Here is a 23,034-nt window from a genome sequence, read left to right as displayed (position 1 = left end):
TAGTTTTAGGTGCCTTTGTGTAATCTCATCCTTCAAAAATGGCTTTTAAAAAATAAATATTTTAAGCTATTAGCTCATAATGTGAGAATTTGGGAAAAAACATGACTTCTGAAAGAAGCTATTTTGGAAAATAAGCTACAGCACCTGCACAATATCCTTTTTCCAGCAAACATTTCCTAAGGATTTAGTTATTCTCTTTTTGTGTACATGTACAGTGGCCAATGTTGACAAGATACAGAGGCGGCCTTGGCATTTTGTGGTATGCCTGTAAAGCAGTTTTCCAGCCCTATTCTAAACTTAACCAACGCCTGGCCACCATAATCACACACAAGAACCAGCATCAGGATTCTAGGAAGGTTGGTGAGACTGATAGATATTAAAACCAGAAAGGACAGTTGTGATCATCTAGTTTGACCTCCTGCATAACACAGGCCATAGAATTTCACTCAGTTATTACTGCCTCAAGCCCATAACTTCTGGTTAAGCCAAATGCATTTTAGGATGTCCTAAAACTTAAAGTGAAGATTTTCAAAGATTCAATGGGGCCTAAGTTGGGTGCCTGACTTGTTTGTATTTTTGAATATCTCCTCCAAAATTAATAATTTTACATGAACAGATATGGTATATTGCTTGTAGGCAGCCACTTCCTCCTTCTGCCCACCAAGTTAATGTTAGGGTCCAGGCACAGTTGCCATTGTTCAAAAATGTTTTACAAAAGATCAATTCAGGAAACAAACTGCACCCCTGGCAATCACTAAACCCTCTTCGGCTGCAAAGTTCGGTAGGCATTCTGGTGACTTTTAGGTGAATCTTTGGTCTTTTTTCTCTAATAATGTATCTATAGAGCCCAGAAGCAATTTTATTAGTGTATATTTAAATTGTCGTATTCACCCAGAGCATTGGATGGGTACTCTTCTACTGTAATTTAGTAACAGTTTGAATAAATAAATATTAGCAAAAAGTGTTCATAGCCAATCCATCCCTTTCCACAAACATACAGCTATATGGGATGTCTGGCAGGGAACTGCAATAAACTAAACTCAAAATAATTTACTAACCTAAAAGTCTCTTCTTCCTTTTTTACCTTCTTCCATTTCTTTGTCCTCTTTTCTCTCTTTCCATGCCTGGCCTCTTCTATCCCTAACCCATAACATTTTCTTTCTTATTAATTTCCTTTTCTTTCTTTGAAAAGCATCTTCTTTCCTCTCATCCTCTCTTTGTCATGTACAACGTATATTCTATTGTCCACCCTGTTGCTCTCTCATATAGGGCTTGATCCAAATCCTACTGACATCAATGGAAGCTTTTCAATAGATATTAGTGAGCTTTGGATTGGCCTGTCATATTCTCGGTTTCTTTGAGCCCCAAATTCTCATTTTTCTGGCTCCAGTGCTTTGCAAAAAAATTTTCAGAATGCCTCTATTAATCCTCAGATAGAAAAGGTTACTTATGTAAATATTTTATTTTTTCTATTGAATGTAGAGATTCAGTCACTCCACAAGATTTGGATTAGATTCCAAACATCCCACAGTTCTAAAACTGGGTCTTAATCCAGGCCCATCTCTGCTAACAACACTGATGGGGAAAGGTGGAGATTTTGTATCCACAACCTGTCCATCTTGCTTCAGTTTCTCAAAGCAGACAATTTATGAGGTTTCTCCTGAATCACCACATAAAAGTGAAGTACAGAATGGTTACTAGCCTGTTCCATAACTACTGTTCCTCAAGATGTGTTACACATGTCCATTCCACTTCAGGTGTGTGCACATCCAGTGCACTGTTGTCTGAGATTTTTCCCTGAGCGATACTGCTGGTGGTGCATGTGTTCTCTGCTGCCTCATGCTGCTGTGCGATAGTATGAAGGGCATAGCCACTCGACCCCCTTCAGGCTTGTGTCCCAGAAGTCTGGGGCAACTCCTTACTTTTGAGCCTTCAGGTCTAAAGAAATAGCTAGAATTGTCTAGAACCTGGCCTGACCGAGGAAGGTCTTAGCTTCCATAGAGTCCAAGAGCCCTCCTATGAACTCTAGCCTTTGTACACATGATAGAATTGATTTTTCCTTGTTGATGAGCAATCCTAGTATTCTGAAGGTTGACTGAATAATGGCCACACTGGTCAGCCTTGGAATGGCCTCTCACCAACCAGTTGTCTCAGTAGGGAAAAACTTGAACTTCTGATCTCCTCAGGAATGCTGGCAACACTGCCATACACTTTGTGAACACAAATGCTGCTGAGGACAGACCAAATGGCAGGACTGTAAACTTGTAGTGAAAGTGTTTGATGAGAAATCTGAGGAATTTCCTGTGGCTTTAATATATTGTCATGTGGAAATATGTATCCTATACATCTAGGGCAGCATACCAGTCACCGGGATCGAGGGAAGGAATATTTGAAGCCAGGATGACCAATCAAAACTTTATTTTCTCTAGGTGTCTATTGAGCTGCCAAAGGGCTACTATAGGCTGAGGTGTCCTTTTGCTGTTGGGATCAGAACATAGCAAAAATAAAACGCCTTCCCTCTGCAAAGCAGAGGCACCTCTTCTACAGCTTCCAACTGGAGGAGAGAATGAACATCCCGAAAGAGAACTTCCTTGTAAGAGTGATCCCTGAAAAGGGACTGGGAAAGGGGGTTGGCAATGGGGGAGCAGAAATAAACTGAAGGGTTTATTCCCAATTCCGCAGTGCTTAGAATCCACTGGTCTGTGGTGATTGAGGCTCCAAGCACTGAGGAAGTAAGACACCAGAGTAGGAGAAGCTGGCAAACTGGACAGGGGTAAGCTGTCCATTACATAGACGTCAAAATGGCTGCTTGGAGTTCCCAGGCTGTTTGGGCAAACTGGCGGCCACTGAAGAAGTAGGAGGGGGTGATCTCCTCCTATAACTTTTACTCTTCTTTCTAGCCTGATCCTGGTGAAAGGGCATAAATGAAGTATACCAATGTGGCTGCTGGGGGACATAACTGTTTCTTCTTTGGGGCAAGGGTATAAATGCCCAAAGATCTGAGTGTATACCTAGAGTCTTTCAGGAGATGCAACTTGTCATTGGTCTGTTCTGAGAACAGCGACGGCCCCTCAAAAAGAAAATCTTGGATAGTTTATTGGACCTCATGAGGAAGACCCAATGACTGGAGCCAGGAACATCTGTGCATCGTAATGACCAATGCCACGGCTCTAGCCACAGAGTCCGCAGCATCCCAACATCTTGAAGCAAGATCCTAGCTACTAACTTTCCCTCATCTACCGTAAGGAGGAACTGCACTCTCAACTCCTCTGGCAATTTGTCCATACATTTAGCCCAGAGGTTAAAATCATAGCAGTCCAAGCAATGCTCAAAATGTTCAAACCCATATGAGTGAACATATTGTCTTTGTTCAGTTCTTTTTGCGTGGATGGGATGAAAGATGGAGTTTGCCACAGCACTTTAGTAGGCTCCAGAATAGCCTTGTTAATGAGTGCTACTTGAGAAGGCCCCACAGAAGCCAAGATATCAACCAGTCTGTCAGATCTCGCTTAAACCTCCTTCACCTGAATATCTAAAGTGGAGGCCATCCTCTTCCAAAGGTCCTGGTGGGCTCTATAGTTGTCCAGCAAAGGTTAGGAACCTTCTGACACTACTGCCTCATGGGACAATGAGGAAAAGGAAGCCAAGGCTGGCTCAGGTGGAGCTTCCTCCAATTCTTCCATGGGAGAGTTCACCAGAGCAGACTGCTCCTGTTTGGTACCAGTACTAGAATTGGCATCCTGCTGCTCTTGATGGGGCTGATGTCAACCTCTACTAGATGAAGTTCACCACTGGTATGGTCTCAGAGCCCAATTCCTTCCTGGCCAAGGGTCTCTCCCAGACAGCCAAGATGGAACTTCTGCTGGGTACTGGGGTGGTAACTGGTTGGCAGGGAGCAATGGCTAACGTGACGTGTCTGCAACACGTACAAGCCAACTTCCAACTGTTTTAGAACCAGATTCCTCTGACCCTGGAGGAGCTGCTTCTATTGGTGCCAGGGATTAGTGCTGCGAGTCCAGAGAAGAGGGCATTAGTACCAGATGCTGAGCTATAGCAGATAGCAAATCTTGACTAGCAATTGTTAGTACTGGGCAAGATGATGCTTGGACCACCAGCAAAACCGGTACCGAGAGACTCAACAGGTTGCGTGCTGCAGCATATGCTTCAAGTGCTGATAACGGGTCTTAGTGTTTTGTTGCTGCTGAGCCCATGAAGACTTCTCTGTTGAACTAGCTGGTTCCATCTTAGGGGTAAGTCTCACAGACTGCTACCAGCACCCGAGTTGAAGACCCTGCCTGTGGAGAACTCTGTGTTCAGGTCAGGAGTGCTTTGGGCTCAAGTGCCCTCCACCCTCCTTGCTACATGTTTGCTGAACTCAGTGCTGGAGACTTTGATCTCCTGGGTACCGAATCCTTTGATGCCTTCTTCCAGTGCCTCTTGCTCAGCAATGGAGAGAGAGAGACCAGCGTTGAAAGTCCACCAACACAGGAGGAACACTCCTGACTGAAGCAGATGTGCTCCATACACGCGCTGAACGGGGAGACTCTGAGGGTGGGTGCAGCGCTGCCTCCATCAGAATGTGTTTTAATCTGACCCCACGGTCCTGTTTTGTTCTTAGCTTAAAGTTTCTGCAGATTTGGCACCTGTCTCTGACATGAGCCTCTCCTTGGCACTTCAGGAACCTGAACTGCGAATCACTAACTGGCATCTGCTTCTTACAGGCATCACAGGGCCTGAAGCCTGGTGATCGAGGTATGCACTGGTACTGGGTACAAGTACGCAAACAGTGGCAACCAAAGAGTGCAAAAAAAAGTACTCTGACAAAAGAAATCTACTACTAAAACTATTCTAACACTAAAACTATTAGCTATTAATGAGTACCAACTAGATGCAAATGTAAAAGAAGGGAAAACTAGCAGTAACAAGATAGAACGCTCCAACAACAGTCAAGGGAAGTAAGAAGGAACTGAGGGATATAAGAGGCGGCTCTGCCATTTATACCATCGCACAGCAGTGCAAGGCAGCAGAGGGTAAATGCACTGCCCCGAGGAAACCACTGTGGGAAAAATCTCAGAAATCAGTCCACTGGGCGCACACACCCCTGAAGCAGAATTGATTTGTGTAATTACTCAAAGAACTTACTGTTCTTCTTGTCTCCTTGGCAGTCACTAAAAAGGCTTGAATTTGGGGAGACTCCATAAGTATATATCTCATAGTCAAAAAGGGAACATTCTGGAAAAAATTATCACAGATTTTGAGAAGGTAATTAACTTGATTTTTACCCATGGAAGAACCATAGATCATGCATGAGCCAAAAAACACTTGAGTCTGCAAAATCTGGGACATAGATGGGATTTCTTTCATTTTCATCAGTCATATTTCCCAGGAAGTGTATGCAGAAGCTCCCACCAAAAATGAAACCGCAGTTCAGTTGGTCTTGATTTAATGAAGGAATTATCACAATAATATTTTAAACTGTGCTGAAACTTAGGAAAGCAGACTTTGGGATAAAGAAAACTCCCATAAGTCGTCAACACTGTTCACGGTAATAGTCATTTTGTAGCCCAGTGATTCTCTTTGCACCTTTTCTTGCGGAAACAATTAAGTTTAACCATTTTAAAGTATCAGGTGGACCCAGCTGCAGGCTCTTGCTATCTATTCCTTTATAGAGGAACCTCCACACTGAGAAGAAAAGGATTTAGTCTCATGGTACTGCATCAGTGGGAAATGTATAAGTGGGCTTTTAAAAAGGTTAAGTCTTTCTTCATGGAGCTGTCATTTACCTGAGTCACCCCAGGTCTCAGCATTTAGTGCTTGATTTGTTCTAATCCTAATTTGAGACACCTGATTAACTCAAACAAAATCCATCCTGTTCAAACTCACTCCTCAAAATGCTTCTAGACTGAACTAATGCAATCAGAGCTTAATTCAGCCTTCTGCTGACTTCAATGGAGTTACACCAGGGATAAATTCAGCCCTCAATAATTTTCAAGAATCAAGTCAAGGAGGCTACAGGTCCTCAGTACTTTGAAATCAGGCCTTTTTTTAAAGGAACAGAAACATGAATTTAGTAACAACTTTAGAAAACCTACGTTTAAAAACTGTGGCTATCATCTTTTAAAATGGGGTCAAATGCCATACAACCTAAGAATACACATTCATTAAACTGACTGTTTTGAAAAGTTCCAGCTCATTATAGACATGGCACACTATCCTGGACAGCAAGCACATTTTTCCAAAGTGCTCTCCAGGTTAAGCAAATCTTTCCTTCTACTCCGTCTGACGTATAATGCACCATTGTGATGTGACTGATTCCTGTACTTCTAAATATGTTTTCTAATCAGAACAAATTAATCACTGACCTACATACACTGAAAATTATCCTATGTGCATCAGTGGTAAAAATCTCAAATACACTCAATACCTATTGTAGCAGCTATGATGGCAATTATAATGGCAATAGTAGGGCCACTCCAGTTGAGCTGCTTGCTGTAAAGCCTTTTTGGATCCTTCTCTCTGCCATTTGAAATGTCATCAGCTCAGAGTTTAGCCCAGTTGATTTATTAGACAAATAAATAACATAAATCTAAATGTGTAGCTAATACTGAAATCTTTATAGATCAATCTTCTTTATAAAAAAGGAGATCTTTGTTATATATTCAAATAATCTTGAGAGCAGATTTTTAAGTATCCTCACAGTCTGCCTCTTTCAGTGTTTTTAGGTAACATACACCAGTAAGGAGGTGCAGGATGTAAATCAATAGAGGGTCTGGACAGTTGGCAAGCAGACACATGAATTTATCCTCAAGCTTCCTTCTCTCCAGCTATTTTTCACCAAAGCTAATGCTTCAGGATAATCCTTTTTAGAACTCAAATACATCACATCCTCAGTACAAAATTTCATCCTGTACTGTCACTTTTTAATGAACCATCCTGGGGACTGCAGCATCATACTGTGCTAGACATTCTGAGAAGCCACGATTCAGGAAAGCACTTAAGTATGTGCCTAAATGTATGTGTGTCAGTAGTTCCACTGAAGACAAAGGGACTACAAACATGCTTACAGTTGGGCATGTGAATAACTATCTTGTTGAATTGGGGCCGTGTACTGTAATTTCATTTGTCTTCTCTAGGCACAGCAAGGAAAACTGAAGGTCCAAAGCAATCTTTGTTTAGAAGGGCAAATTTGAAAGAGGCTCTTAAATTCCATCCACAGAATCTGCACGAACATTACCCTGCATTTATGTGGATAAAATGTGACACTGTGTGTAAACAGGCATACAAATTACTGTACTTGCATACTTGCTGAGTGCAATTTAGGAGGCTACTTTGAAAATAAGGCCTAGAATGTCTTTGATTTATAGGTTTTATGTCTCAACCTTATCATTATTTTGTTATAGTTGTCTGTGTGTTTAATCAAAAGTAATAAGCCAGATGCTTCAAATTAAAGAGAGATTTAAAAATCTATTCCAGTCCATAACAATAAATTCGGAGACTGTTTTAGGTCTTAGAGACACTGATTATGAAATGAGATTTATTTTTCAAAATATAAACATACCCAATGAGAACTTTGAAATTTAATCTTTAAGTCATCTAAATATTTTCATGAGGGAAAAATACAGTTATTTAAATAGAAAGTGTGGTAGCACAGTAGCAAATGCACTCTGAAGTTTTGGATAGAAGTATTAATTTAGGGCTTGATTTTATGACTCTCACTGGGGTTGAGAGTCATACTTGCTCTTCTGAGTAGTTCCAGTTAAATATTTTTATATAAACAACAAAATGCAAATGATGGGCCACATTTGTCCCATCCTTACCAGGAGTAGTATTTACCAATCAGAATATGGGTAGCACAATCTGGCCCTAAAATCTGAGAGTAATATTTGTATTTTGTTGATTAGATTAAAATATTTTAGAGGAGGTTCAGCTTTGGTGAAATTTTCTGCAAGGAGTGGAAAAAAACCCTTACCAAATGTGAACATTTAAACAGCTGCATGAGATGACACTCAACAAATCTGCTTCAGAATGTTGAGAAATCCTGAATGGCTGGTGAGGAGATAAAGATGACCTTCTGGTTCACACTGCTTTTTTAAAGGTAATTTTGCTGACTTCTGTGGAGGTACTCCTGATTTACACTAGTGAGAAAAGAGGATCAGGTCCTTTCTGTTCAAAGTGTGCTGTTAAAAGTCTTTCACAAAGCAGCATGTTGTGCTGACAAACAGAAAACAGTAAACTTATTTGTCAAGCTACTGTCTTGATGACTACAATCATAATGTGTCTGTTTATTTCTCTCTCAGACTCAGTATCTGTTTATGATGATTTTACTCTTAGAACATAAGAACGGCCGTACCGGGTCAGACCAAAGGTCCATCTAGCCCAGTATCCTGTCTACCGACAGTGGCCAATGCCAGGTGCCCCAGAGGGAGTGGACCAACAGGCAATGATCAAGTGATCTCTCTCCTGCCATCCATCTCCATCCTCTTTGTAGTGACCCAGCCACTCCGTCTTTATTCAGGCCTAATTTGATGGTGTCCAGTTTGCAAATTAATACCAGTTCATCATGTGCCAGCAATGCCCCTCTGCCATGTACATTGGCCAAACCGGACAGTCTCTACGCAAAAGAATAAATGGACACAAATCAGACATCAAGAATTATAACATTCAAAAACCAGTAGGAGAACACTTCAGTCTTCTGGACATTCAATAACAGACTTAAAAGTGACAATTCTTCAATAAAAAAACTTCAAAAACAGACTCCAATGAGAAACTGCAGAACTGGAATTAATTTGCAAACTGGACACCATCAAATTAGGCCTGAATAAAGACGGAGTGGCTGGGTCACTACAAAAAGTAATTTCCCTCTGCTGATACTCACACCTTCTTGTCAACTTTTTGAACTGGACCACCTTGATTGCATTGGCCTTAATAGCACTACAAAAGTGATTTTTCTCTCCCTTGGTACTCACCCCTTCTTGTCAACTGTTGAGAAAGGCCACTTCCACCTTAATTGAATTGGCTCGTTACCACTGACCCCCAACACACTTGGTAAGGCAACTCCCATCTTTTCATGTGCTGTGTATTTATACCTGCCTACTGTATTTTCCACTCCATGCATCTGATGAAGTGGGTTTTAGTGCACAAAAGCTTATGCCCAAATAAATTTATTAGTCTCTAAGGTGCCACAAGGACTCCTCGTTGTTTTTGCTGATACAGACTAACACGGCTATCCCTCTGAAACCTGACAAAAGGAGGTGTACAACACAAATTTTCACACAGGATTGGAGAATGAGCCTTCCTTGCACTTACCTGGCAGTAATGGCTCCTGTCCCAGGGGGCTGGGCCAGCTGCCCACTCCAGGCATGCAACATGGTGCACAGGGTGCAAAGGTGCTGTGAACCCATTCACCATTTTGCAATGCGACTCACTCAAATTCAGCTCAGCCCCCCCATCCCCTCTCCATCAAGACAGAGAGGTGATTGGGCCAAACTTAAATGACACTGTGACCCTGTGAACCACGTTGCAGTACCCAGAGTTTGGAGTTGGGCCCAGCCCCGCAGGACAGGAGCCGCCACTGCCAGGTAAATACGGAGCAGGCTCACTCTCCAGGCCACCACCATTTATGATGCTGTGGGTCTGATTCTAACCTCAGCTGTGGAATTACAACACACTAGTATTGTAAAAAATCAGTGTGAGATTAGAATTAGGTCCAGTGGTCGATTTATTAGCTAGCTTACATTCTATTTTTTTTTTCTTTTTTAGTGAGAATGGATTATTTACAGCTGCTTCACAGAAGGAGTGAGCGCATCCCAGTAGCAAAATGTGCCTCCCAAAGTGGCTCATTGATGGAGCCAGAGCCATTTATTCCCTCCTCTCACAGACTTGCCAGTAAGGGACTATTTTGGCTTCAGTCAGCGATATTAGGGCGGGGCTGGTACTACCACCTATTACCAAAGTTGCCTTACACTCCCCATTAAAAGATCCTGTGTTCAGCAGCTTATAGCTTTGCCAGACTTTAACCCTTTGGAGTGAAATTTTCCATACTGGCTGGCTGTCTCAGTCTGAATTATTATTACTGAAATTTCCGCCAAAATGGTTCAGCCATTTCCAAGAATGAAGCTAGGGAAAAACTATGCCTTCTCCATGTTAAAAAATTCTTGACACCTTTCCTTTGAACTGTTCTACGGCCCCCATACTTTGGAGCAGGGACTTGAAATTTGGGTTGGCCTTTGTATCAGGGATGTGCTTTTTGCCATCCCTGGGAAAATCCACCCAAATCTGGCTAATTTACACGCCGTTGAAAAATCATAGTTCTCACATGCTCAGTAGAGATCTGCCAGAGCTAAATGGCTAAAATCTCCCAAGACTGCCATTCTCACTGAGCACGTTTGAGCCTCTCACAGCTCCTGGTGCTGACTGGACTGTGCATGTGCCATCCATACAGAATGACTAAGCATGCTGTACCCCAGAACTATGTGGACTCAGAAGGACTTTCCCTGTAAAGGCTGCTTTCCAACAGCTCTGGCCCAGGGTGGGGCTGGGCACTGGAACTGAGGCACTCTCAATGAGCGTTCCCTGCTGGAACCCAGGTAGTGTGGAGAACAAAGCCATCTGATGTGAATGAAGATGAGACAAAAGCTGAACAGTGGGAGGGAAAGGAATTGATTAGGACTAGGTGTCTGGTGAGATAGGACTGGAGTTGGGGAAGAAACTGTGACTGGGAGTTGTTGGGTGGGGGTAACTGGCTGGACAAGGAGACTGGGAGCTGAGTCTCTTCCTAATTAAAGACTGTATCATAACACACACACAAAAGGGAGGTGAATTAAGGTTGCACAGATTATCTTAATTTTGATATTTCCTTACTTTTGCAACCTTAATAACATTATTTTAACATTGTTTTGTGTGTAAAAACATTCTGTGAATGACACCTGGTGTAAGTTTATTCATTATCATACAGAAAGGGCCCTAAAATTTGTTCTTCAGTGGATACGGGCATTTATTTTCTTTAGTTCACTTCCAACTTTTGTTTTTGTCATTTCATGTTTGAGAACTGAGCTTTGTTCCAGCCTGTTAGCCTATGTCAGCTGGAAACATGTCTTTCTCCTGATGCAGAAGTCCTCGTGCTGAGAGTTAGGCAACTGCACTGCCCTTTTGGCTGGGCACCCTATGCACGCAATTAGTAGATTTCAACCAGTACACAACACGGCTACTAAGATTCTATCTGGCACCACGTGGAGCAAGTACATGACGACAGGGTTGGCTCAGTTTCATTGGTTGGTGGTCAGAGTCTGCATTAGATTCAAGGTTCCCTATGGACCTACAGAGCACTTTGAAATCTCTCACCTTGATTTGGTCACTTCAATCCTTTCATTCCTACCTTCACCTCCTAGTGCTGGCTGTTACTGCAAACATTTGCCTTGGGATTCCCTGAATAGAAATGTTGGGCATCATGGCACTTGTTCACTCCAAATCTGAACAGACTTTTTCTCTCCTTTGCTTCCAACTCTTTGGCACTGCATCCTCAATTATTAAACTGTTGAAGATTTTCTGTAAAGTACCTTGAGATGCCTAGGTATAAGGTTCTATGTAACTTGAAGTTGATATATTAAATGAAACATAGTTGTCAATTGCATAGAATAGAAGCTACTGTGCTATCATTTTTGCTGTCTCTATGTATGTATAAGGCAGTGAGTCTTGGAAGTTACGGATTCTATGACTTTCCATGACTTCTGCAGCGGCTAGTGCTGGCTCAGGGGCTGTCCGGCTCCTACTGTCATGGCCCTGCTGCTCCTAGGCAGAGGAGCCAGGGGGCTCCACCTGCTGGTCACACCTGCAGGCCCCGCCCCCGCAGCTCACATTGGCTGCGGTTCCTGGCCAATGGGAGCTGTGCAGATGGTGCTTGTGGCAGGAGCAGTACGTGGAGCCCCTGGCCCCTCTGCCACCTAGGAGCTGCAGGGACGTGTGGAGCCGGGTAGGGATCCCCAGCACCAGCCGGGGTCCTTGGCCGCACACTGCTACCCAGCCCCCAGAGCACTAGCTGCTGCCCGCCCCCTCCCCAGAGCACCTACCGTGCCCCTGGGCCGCCCCCTACCCCAGAGCATCCAAGGTTTAGTCAGGGGTATATAATACAAATCATGAACAGGTCACAGGCCTGTGAATTTTTGTTTACTGCCTGTGACCTGTCTATGACTTTTACTGAAAATAACCATGACTAAAACATAGCCTTATGTATGTACAGTATAACAAACAAAATCTCCAAGGAGACAGAAAGTACAGCACCTAAACTCATGACCAAATATTTGTTTTAGGCTCCTTCATAGAAAGGAAAAAATACAATGAGAAAAGGGTTTTCCCGTCTCTCAGCATCTTTTACTGGCTGATCAGAGTTATAAAAACTCAATGTAAAATCACAAAGACGACACCTAAGATGCAGACAATGTTCATCTAGAGTTCAACCTAAGCACCTTGGTCTTGCCTCTGGCTCTGATGCTCAGGCTAAAACTCAGTCCAAAAAACCATGTACAGGACAACATTGCAATGCTGTGATATAATTCTTAGTTTTACTTTATGATTTAAGCAGCTCCCTTGGCTCTTGGCTTGGAGCAATTAGAATTTCCAGACAGCTCAGTGGCAAATATTTCAGGCTCACTATAGTGCAGCATGGCCGGTGGGCAGTCCATTCTGACCAAGAATGAATCAAACTCATTTATATAACATGGTTATAAACTGAAGACTAATCTAAAGCTTTCAAAATTTTCATTCAGTTTTGCATGTATCGCCTGTCCTTCGTAGAAAGTTATCAAGAATCAACTAAAGTCAAGTATATGATGTAAGGTTGAATTTTTGTCAAGGCTTTGGACCTGCATCAGGACATGCAAGCCATATTACTGCCATTGTGGATGTTCACATACACTTTGCATCATCTCTCTATTCTGCCGTCTGCTGTATTCTTATCAGCCTGACTGTTATTCAAACATACAAGAAAACTATTCACCGAAATACACAGCAAGCAGCACAATCATAGAATCATAGGACTGGAAGGCACCTCGAGAAGTCATCTAGTCTAGTCCCATGCACTCATGGTAGGACTTAGTATTATCTAGACCATCCCTGACAGGTGTTTGTCTCACCTGATCTTAAAAATCTCCAATGATGGAGATTCCACGACCTCCCTAGGCAATTTATTTCAGTGCTTAACCACCCTGACAGGAAGTTTTTCCTAATGTCCAACCAAACCTCCATTGCTGCAATTTAAGCCCATTGCTTCTTGTCCTACCCTCAGAGATTAAGAACAACAATTTTTCTCCCTCCTCCTCGTAACAACCTTTTATGTACTTGAAAACTGTTATCATGTCTCCTCTCAGTCTTCTCTTTTCCAGACTAAACAACCCCAATTTTTTCAATCTTCCCTCATAGGTCATGTTTTCTAGACCTTTAATCATTTTTGTTGCTCTTCATGGGACTTTCTCCAATTTGTCCATATCTTTCCTGAAATGTGGCACCCAGAACCGGACACAATACTCCAGTTGAGGCCTTGTTTATATTCATCCTTTGTAATTTGACCTAGTTTCCACTTTTTGTAAGACTCTTTTTTGATTTTTAGATCACTGAAGATCTCCTGGTTAAGCCAGGGTGGTCTCTTGCCATACTTCCTATCTTTCCTACGCAGTGGGATAGTTTGCTCTTGTGCCCTTAATAATGTCTCTTTGAAAAAACTGCCAACTGTCTTCAATTATTTTCCCCTTAGACTTGCTTCCCATGGGATCTTACCTAACAATTCCCTGAGTTTGCTAAAGTCTGCCTTCTTAAAATCCATTGTCTTTATTTTGCTCTTCTCCCTCCTACCATTCCTTAGAATCATGAACTTTACCATTTCATGATCACTTTCACCCAAGCTGCCTTCCACTTTCAAATTCTCAACCAGTTCCTCCCTATTTGTCAAAATCAAATCTAGAACAGCCTCTCCCCTAGTAGCTTTCTCCACCTTCTGAAATAAAAAATTGTCTCCAATATATTCCAAGAACTTGTTGGATAATCCGTGCCCTGCTGTGTTAATTTCCAAACAGATGTCTGAATAGTTGAAGTCCCCCATCGCCACCAAGTCCTGTGCTTTGAATAATTTGTTAGTTGTTTAAAAAAAGCTTCATCTACCTCTTCTTCCTGGTTAGGTGGTCTCTAGTAGACCCCTTCCATAACATCACCCTTGGTTTTACCCCTTTTATCCTTACCCAGAGACTTTCAACAAGTCTGTCTCCTATTTCCATCTCAACCTCGGCCCAAGTATACATTTTTAATATATAAGGCAACACCTCCTCCATTTCTTCCCTGCCTGTCCTTCCTGAGCAAGCTGTACCCTTCTATAAAAATATTCCAGTCATGCATATTATTCCACCGATGCTCTGTGATGCCAACTATGTCATAGTTGTTTTTATTTACTGGTAGTTTGAGTTCTTCCTGCTTATCCTTTTACATTTCAATACCATGTCTTTGATCACAAGGATGGACCAACAGCAGAGAGAAGGGAGGGCCTGGCACATGTCCTAGGTTTGTTGTAGTCTCCTAACAGTGAAGATGGAATTTTATTGGGATTGCAACGTTTGTTCTGGAGAGCTGATATATGTCTCCAAGATCAGAAGGACAGTTAAAAAAATAACAGATTAAACTAAGTGTCTGTCAACCCTGACAGTATCTTTTTTGTCTTATGCCCCGAAGTCAATGGGGAAAATCAGTACACTAAGCCTTCTACGGGTTTTTCTTGTTGTCCTTTTCATAGTAGATTGTTATTTTGAAGTTCAGAATTCTGGAGTTCAGTTACATATGGATGAATTTTGCTGCAGTATACTGCATAAAATGTAATTATTTATAGACATGGAGGGCCAAATTTAAAAAAATAGCCACCTAAATTTATCTTACCAAATTCAGACTAGTCTGGGTCAGCCTTTGCTTATTTCATCCACATGGTCCACCTGATCAAATGAATTGTATATTTTCCATGTTCCTCTTCTTATTTATCTTGGTTTTGTCAAAGCATTTATGCTACGCGTGAGCTGTATTGCTCTCTACAGAGCCATGTAACGTCATCCTGCTCTCGGCATGTTAAATAAAATTATTATGTAGTTATTAGCTGACCTACATGCAGGACTCCTCCCCTTGTATCTTTCACTTTTCTCATATTATATATTGCTGCATCTTCCCTCCCTGGCTATTATTACAAGTTTGCCAATGAAAACATTTTAAGGTAAAAAGTAGCCCTTAAACTCTGCTTACCATAGGTAACTGTTTAGCAAAATACACATTTGTGTACAGAACAGTTAGTTTGTCAGGCAAATAAATCATGCATTTGTAAGTATACATTTTGTGCACACAAATATTATTTTGCACACATAATTCCCCTGTTTCTATTAACCGCACAAGGATTTTATAGGTATCCATTTATTCATAGATTCATAGAATCATAGATTCTAGGACTGGAAGGGACCTCGAGAGGTCATCGAGTCCAGTCCCCTGCCCGCATGGCAGGACCAAATACTGTCTAGACCATCACTGATAGACATTTATCTAACCTACTCTTAAATATCTCCAGAGATGGAGATTCCACAACCTCCCCAGGCAATTTATTCCAGTGTTTAACCACCCTGACAGTTAGGAACTTTTTCCTAATGTCCAACCTAAACCTCCCTTGCTGCAGTTTAAGACCATTGCTTCTTGTTCTATCCTGAGAGGCTAAGGTGAACAAGTTTTCTCCCTCCTCCTTATGACACCCTTTTAGATACCTGAAAACTGCTATCATGTCCCCTCTCAGTCTTCTCTTTTCCAAACTAAACAAACCCAATTCTTTCAGCCTTCCTTCATAGGTCATGTTCTCAAGACTTTTAATCATTCTTGTTGCTCTTCTCTGGACCCTCTCCAATTTCTCCACATCTTTCTTGAAATGCGGTGCCCAGAACTGGACACAATACTCCAGTTGAGGCCTAACCAGCGCAGAGTAGAGCGGAAGAATGACTTCTCGTGTCTTTCTCACAACACACCTGTTAATACATCCCAGAATCACGTTTGCTTTTTTTGCAACAGCATCACACTGTTGACTCATATTTAGCTTGTGGTCCACTATAACCCCTAGATTCCTTTCTGCCGTACTCCTTCCTAGACAGTCTCTTCCCATTCTGTATGTGTGAAACTGATTTTTCCTTCCTAAGTGGAGCACTTTGCATTTGTCTTTGTTAAACTTCATCCTGTTTACCTCAGACCATTTCTCCAATTTGTCCAGATCATTTTGAATTATGACCCTGTCCTCCAAAGCAGTTGCAATCCCTCCCAGTTTGGTATCATCTGCAAACTTAATAAGCATACTTTCTATGCCAATATCTAAGTCGTTAATGAAGATATTGAACAGAGCCGGTCCCAAAACAGACCCCTGTGGAACCCCACTTGTTATGCCTTTCCAGCAGGATTGGGAACCATTAATAACAACTCTCTGAGTACGGTTATCCAGCCAGTTATGCACCCACCTTATAGTAGCCCCATCTAAGTTGTATTTGCCTAGTTTATTGCCTAGTTTATAACCATTTAGGCTATGTCTACTCTACGGGTGCTACAGCGGCACAGCTACGGCACTGCAGTTATGCTGCTGTAGCACTGTAGTGTACATGGATCCCACGGTTGTGGATAGGGTTTTTCACTGTAGGTAATACACCTCCCAGAGCAGCAATAACTACAAAATATTTCTTCCATCAACCTGGCTGCGTCTACACTGGAGGTTAGGTTGGCTTAACTGCAGTGCTCAGGGAGTGTGAATTTTTCACATCCCTGAGCACCATAGCTATATTGACCTATCTTAAGTATAGATCAGGTCTTAGCTTTTCAACTCCTGAGTGCACTTGCCATTTTTCCCCGCCTTCATCATCCATTTAGATTTGTGCCATGACACCATCCTGGTAGTATGAATGTGAATTTATTTAGTTCTAACATCCAAAACCACTTTCAATGCAATGCTGTGGAGAAAAGTATGAATGACTAGTACACATTTAAATTAGATACCATACATATGTATATACAAAAAGAATGCTGACATGCTTGTCCCACTTTAAAAATCATTCTAAACAGATCTCTCAATATTACCTTTCTAATGAAGTAAACGTTATCCTGTTTTAAAAGTGCACACATAAATAAAATAATTCATTAAAGAGTTGATTATATTTTAGAGAAATCTGAAAATAAGTAGAATAATAAACAAATCACGTTTATGATCGCCTATGTTTAGAATGACTGATCATGAGAAATAAGCCACTTAACAGAAACATAATTAAGTAAATAAAATGGAAAGCATCTTATGGGACACTTTATTAAACTACAATGCATTCGTTTACCATTCTTACTCTCAGAATAAATTAACGCCATATCATAGTTTCCAGCATCATAAAATCTTTGCATACAGTGATGACACATTTTCTGGAATGTATTTTACATCCAATGTAATATTGTTTGATATATCCAGTAATATTTTTTCTGAAATTCTAGGAAGTCTTCCCACAAACAGTAAGTAATGACCAAATTTTAATCAACTGGCACTAAGTCCCAACAATAAAAACCTTAATTAAACTGAAATATCCTAATAACCTTCATTTCTACCTAACCTTCAACTTCCAGAAAGGTCAGGTTTAAAGTCCTCAGCTACCTCATACATATCGTGTTAAAGCACCAGATCTTTTCAATTCAGGAGAAATTGTTCACCTCAGCTAGAAGTCTCTACCCTATTGCCAGCAGTTCTGAAGGGAAGGCCCTGGAAAAAAAAATCCGAAGAATTACAGGATCCTATAAAATTATTAGATTTGATTGAACCAGGAAAAAAGTATTTCTAGAAAAGTGCTGTTCATTTACTAATCAGAAACTTAAAAAACATAATTGGAAACACCTCAGTCAATTAATCCTTTTCCTGCAGACACAAGGTCTGAGTTAGATTTGTTCTATATTCGAAATACAAGTGAATATTTTTCCTTCTCTTACCAGTTTTGGATTTCTGCTTTGTGAAGTGCCTGTGGTTGGTAAACGTTGTTGTGGAATCCTGTACACCTGTCCTTTCCTCCAGGTCAGATTCTGGGATGGGAGTACAGCCACCTGGTTGAAAACATAATAGAATACCTTCATGTGGAGCATAGGCAACCAGAACATAAACAAGAACAAGAGATGATAAACAAAGTGGCAAGAGTCCCAAAGAATGTATGAAATTGAATGGTCTGCAGTTTAACCCTTGGTGAAAAATACTTTGACTAGAGAGCGAGCTACTACCATTCTGTTTAGTATATTGATTATGCCTTGGTGATTCCTCACTTTACTCATTTGTGCCATGTAAGGAATGTGTTAAACTTATAGCATACGTAAAACTCACTTTACACAAAGGATAGAAATAGGTCTTAGCATGAATTGTGTCAAGTATCCGATCGCTGGAACCTAATAAAAGATCAAGTATGTATGAAATAATTCTACAGTGAGCGAAGCCTGCGAGGACCATTAGTTTGCCACAGAGGGTGTCTCATGATGATATTTTTTTGGACATGTGATTATACACACTGATTTTCAATACTTTCTGCTGTAGCACCATGACATATTGCACTGCCCAGCACCACACTGCCATGCAGGATGCTTGAAGTCAGAAGTGATCCCAGGATAGGCTGACATAATTTCTCTTTTGTAGTTTGCAATATTTACCTGTATGACTTCATGTAGATATTCCACTTGTCTACTTCACTGCATGTTTAAGTAACTACCTGCAACTATCTCTTTAAACACATATAAACTGTTATTAAAAATGTTAAGAAAGGGAAAATCTAGTACAAGTATCACTGAGCACAAAGGAACCAGCTGTCTACCAGTGCCACTGCTCGCCTGGAGCTAGCTGCAGCAGTTTGAAATGGATTAGGATGATTCAAGTCTGTTTGAAAATGCTGATACCAGTGCCTCTGGCAAAGGGCTGCTACTCAGGAGTAAAGGCCTGAACCTGCTGGCTCATAATTGTCTCTTTTTTAGGGCGACATGAAGAAAGCCAGAAAACAAAGGAAGAGAAGGAGACACTACAAGCAGAAGGGAGGAGGGGCAGAGCAACGGAAATAGGACTATGGGAGAAATATACTTCCACGTTTCACATTTCCTTGCAGCATGTGTGTGGCTAAGACAGAAATGAACACCCATGCATCATCACAAAGAACTGGATGCATACACAATATCACACACAGCAAGCACAATCCTTTTACGTTTTAACACCATGTCCTTGATCACAAGGATGGACCAACAGCAGAGAGAAGGTGGAGTATGTGCATAGCTAATAAGATAGCATACAGCATGAGTGTTGAGCATGCTGTTTGTTATTTTCAATAGAAAGCTACATGGGCAGCTTCCATTGTACCCATGTAGATCTGGAAGAAAGGAAGAACTTATGAAGTTACTGGGTTTTTACCCCAGCTCAGAGATCGTTGTCTTTCTGAAACTTTTCTCAGGGCAGAAGCGATGCATATTTTATGCATTATCTCTTTTAATGCAGCAGTGCAGGCCTCTCTTATTTTGCTCAGCAGCTTCAAATCAAACACTTGATCAAAAGTCCATGAAAGGCTTTGTGCTTAACTGCAAGCATATGGTCACCAGCTTAAAGTTAAGCTCTTGCTTAAGTACTTTGCGGGATCAGGTCCTAAATGTTCAACACACTCTCTGAGTGAAAATTAGTGCCCTCCCGAGATCACCACTAGCAAGCAAACAAACTGCTTTGCCTGGTGTTCAAAATCATCCTTTATTGTCTATTGCAAGAGTGCATTTTTAAAGCATCATATTAACTCCTAACTCAAAACAACAAAGATGCTTACTGTATATAATACATTTCCGCTGTTGTGAAAATAAATGTTTTATTCCATGCCCCATGAATGGGGTACCTGATTTGTGGCAATATAGCATCTCTCTCATTGCAAAATAAAAGAACAAAGCATTTGCAAAAATTAAATATGCCAGCCCAGTGGCAGTAGAAAGCATACTGCCTGGCAGAAAATACAGCTTCTCCAGCAACTTTGGGATCCCTGATTTTTAACACAGTGAAGATCAGACATAGTGAATATTGATAATATACCAGATCATCAGTTGATGTAAATCAAGGTGGCTCTGCTGAGTGCAATAAACATATGCTGATTTACACCACTGAAAAACCTGACCCAGCATTCTTGGTTTTCAGGAAAGGGAGAAGGCATGAGCTACTCTACCCCAAATATGCCCTGCCGGCCAATTTGTGATGTGTCATGGACTCAATATGTCGTTTCAGAGTTGGTTGAATCTCCTATCCTTTCAGTTCAGGGGAGGAGTTTTGGGAGCTAGTGGTAAACCTAATGTGAAAAGAGAGGTATTAGCACAAGCAGCGATTCCTAAAATGTCCACCACAAAACAGAAGTGGGGAGGGCAAATCTGATAACAGGAAATACGAACACTATGATATGTTAATATACTGTAATACATTGCTACTGAAAAACACGTTAAATATAAATATACATACATCCAATGAAAATAAAGTATTTGTTAATCTCCAGCACATCTAATCCCACCTGCAAACTGTGACTGTAAAATGTAAACTATATGACTTAAAGAACTGGAAACTATTCCTCTAAAATTCAAACTAGGATACTTGTAATTTTTGTCCCTCAGATAAAATCTATCCTGTTAAACACTAATCTGTAAATACATGATAAATCATTAAAGATCCATACAAATAACAACCTGAGAGTGGTATTATGTATTAAACATTGAGATTATGAGTGAAAAGTCACATAACCCATTAGTGCATATTGGGTTTCTGGAGACAAATAAAAGAACTTTGAAAAGTTTGCTCTGAAAACTGAAACTCTATAGGTTATGTGGCCTTGAGAATTAACGGCTTTTGATGCCAAACTATTTCATTAGTCATTAGCACTATTTTCCAGTTGATGGTAACTGAATCAGAGTCGGAAAATGTCTATTTGCCCTTAGGCACCCCATGCTATTGGTTGGAAGGAAGCGGGACTTCCTGCTCTTGGTTTTGATGTCAGAGGTTTGTTAAGATTTACTTGTCAACTGATACTGTCAAAACGTACCAGCACTAAAAGCAAAATTCATTTTTTCCATTACCTTACTTTCCTGATAGAGAACAGTGAGAACTGGAATTTCACCATTTAAACTGGGGGACTGCATAGGTTACACACAAAGCAAACAGGCTCTGAAAGCACTGGAAAACGTACTATCAGCCTCATTTACAACACATAAATTCAACATATTCCCTACCCTTCAACAGAATTTGTAAGTATACCAATATTTTATGTTGGGTCACTTTATCTGCTGTTATATAAAAACAAGACATTAATACTATGTTGTAAGTGTAGACACTGTGATCACAGCTGTACAAGACACAAACAAAAACATGGGTGTGAAATCCTGGCCTCATTGAAGTCAATGGAAGTTTTGCTATTTACTTCAGTAAGGCTGGATTTTTACCCTTGATCCTTGCACTAAGGAACATTTAAGCTAAAGATCAGACACCACAGAAGATGAGGATGCCATTAACTCTGAAATTTTTCTCCACACACTGGGATGATGGTGGCATTATATTGGTGAGGTTTAGCATTTGCTCAGGTCATGAAAGAAGTGAATTTTCAAAAGGGATTTGAATGAAGACAAAGTGTGAAACTTGTGCACCAGGAAGGGCAGAGAATTATACCTCAGATTCCTCAGAAGGAGGAAATGACAGATGCACTGAGGTGCGTACCACTGGCAGAAGGAAGAGGCAAGATGGGGGAAAAAATTGAGATGTAGGATTTCTTTCTTACAGTATATGACAGAGTGCTCAGGTCTAATAGACGGGTCAGCACTCTGATCACAGTAGCCTCAATTAGTTTCCCCAGCAACGGCTGATTGAGGAAATAGGGAAGAAGTAGCTAAACAGACAAGGAAGCTAGGTGAATTAAGGAACTAATTGGCCCATCAGCTGATGAGCTTGATAAAAAGGCAGGAAGGAAGCGTCAGGATGTGGGAGGATAGTGCTAACTGTGCCAGCACTGAAGGCCATTCCAAGGAAGACAGATCTCTTTTCCTCACACGGCCCTAATGAACAGCGGCTGAAGTTCATAGGGATTAGGACTGGTGTGTTGCACTATACATGTGTTGGTGGAGGGGAATAAATTATACAGAGTGGACACTAAAAGAAGAGCAATTCCTGGGGTGGCAACTACCAGAGGAGGGGGAGTGCGACACCCACCATATCACACAATAAGAGATCAAATTTTTCTGAACACATAAAACAGAACTTCTGTAAAATACTATGGTGCTCCACATTTCCAGGACCACTGAACTCCATCACCACAAGAATACACGGCTTTCTGTCTGCCATGGACACCTTCAAGAAAGGAGAGGTGTCCACCCTGAAAAATATTAATTTTGTTTCAATGTTTTAGATATGTTATAAAAGACCCGTGTTAATGAGTGTGTTCTTACATATGATGCTGGTATTTTCAAGAAACTAAGGAAGTCCCATTGAAATTCAATGGTAGTTGGGCTCCTGACTTCCTTAGGTACCTGTGAAAGTCCCAGTCTAAATGCATACATACTATAATCTGACTTTCTTTTGTTTCTATATGGTTTATTCTGCCCCCCTACCATATGGATACAATTTCTACTGATTTTGGCACTAATGCTCCCTGTACAAAATATCTAATGGTTTGCATATTAGATAGCTGTACATTGCCTGTTATATGCATCCTTACTATGAGCCTTATCTCATCCCTGTAAAAACAAAGATGGATTTTGCCATTGGCTTCAATGGCAGCAGCATCAGTCCCTTTGTATTTCCTGGAGTCAGGAGGGAAACACGTACTGCCATCTGGTTACTGGGAAAATTTTCAGAAGTGCCCACATACGTTAGGAACCTATGTCTCATTTTCAAAAGCGATTTAGGCATTTATGAGTCTAAATCTAATTGAAAGTACATAGGGTTAGACTCCTAAGTGCCTAAATCACTTCTGAAAATGGGACTTAAATGCT

The 23,034-nt window shown here is 41.1% G+C and overlaps 1 protein-coding gene across 1 annotated transcript in view; it reads right to left on the bottom strand.

Annotated features, from left to right (window-relative positions):
* LOC112104953 (protein PTHB1) overlaps nt 1-23,034 on the bottom strand; it is a 471,161-nt gene that overhangs the window by 128,860 nt on the left and 319,267 nt on the right. Inside the window, exon 21 of the mRNA XM_029914226.1 lies at nt 18,001-18,111. Within this exon, the coding sequence (XP_029770086.1) occupies nt 18,001-18,111 (111 nt within the window). The remainder of the gene's footprint in view (nt 1-18,000; nt 18,112-23,034) is intronic.

The sequence above is a fragment of the Terrapene carolina genome, unplaced genomic scaffold, assembly GCF_002925995.2.
Source record: "Terrapene carolina triunguis isolate 2854851 unplaced genomic scaffold, T_m_triunguis-2.0 Scaffold33723, whole genome shotgun sequence".
Lineage (NCBI taxonomy): Eukaryota > Metazoa > Chordata > Testudines > Emydidae > Terrapene > Terrapene triunguis.
Note: the sequence above shows the minus strand (reverse complement) of the source record. Positions and strands in the feature narration are given on the sequence as shown.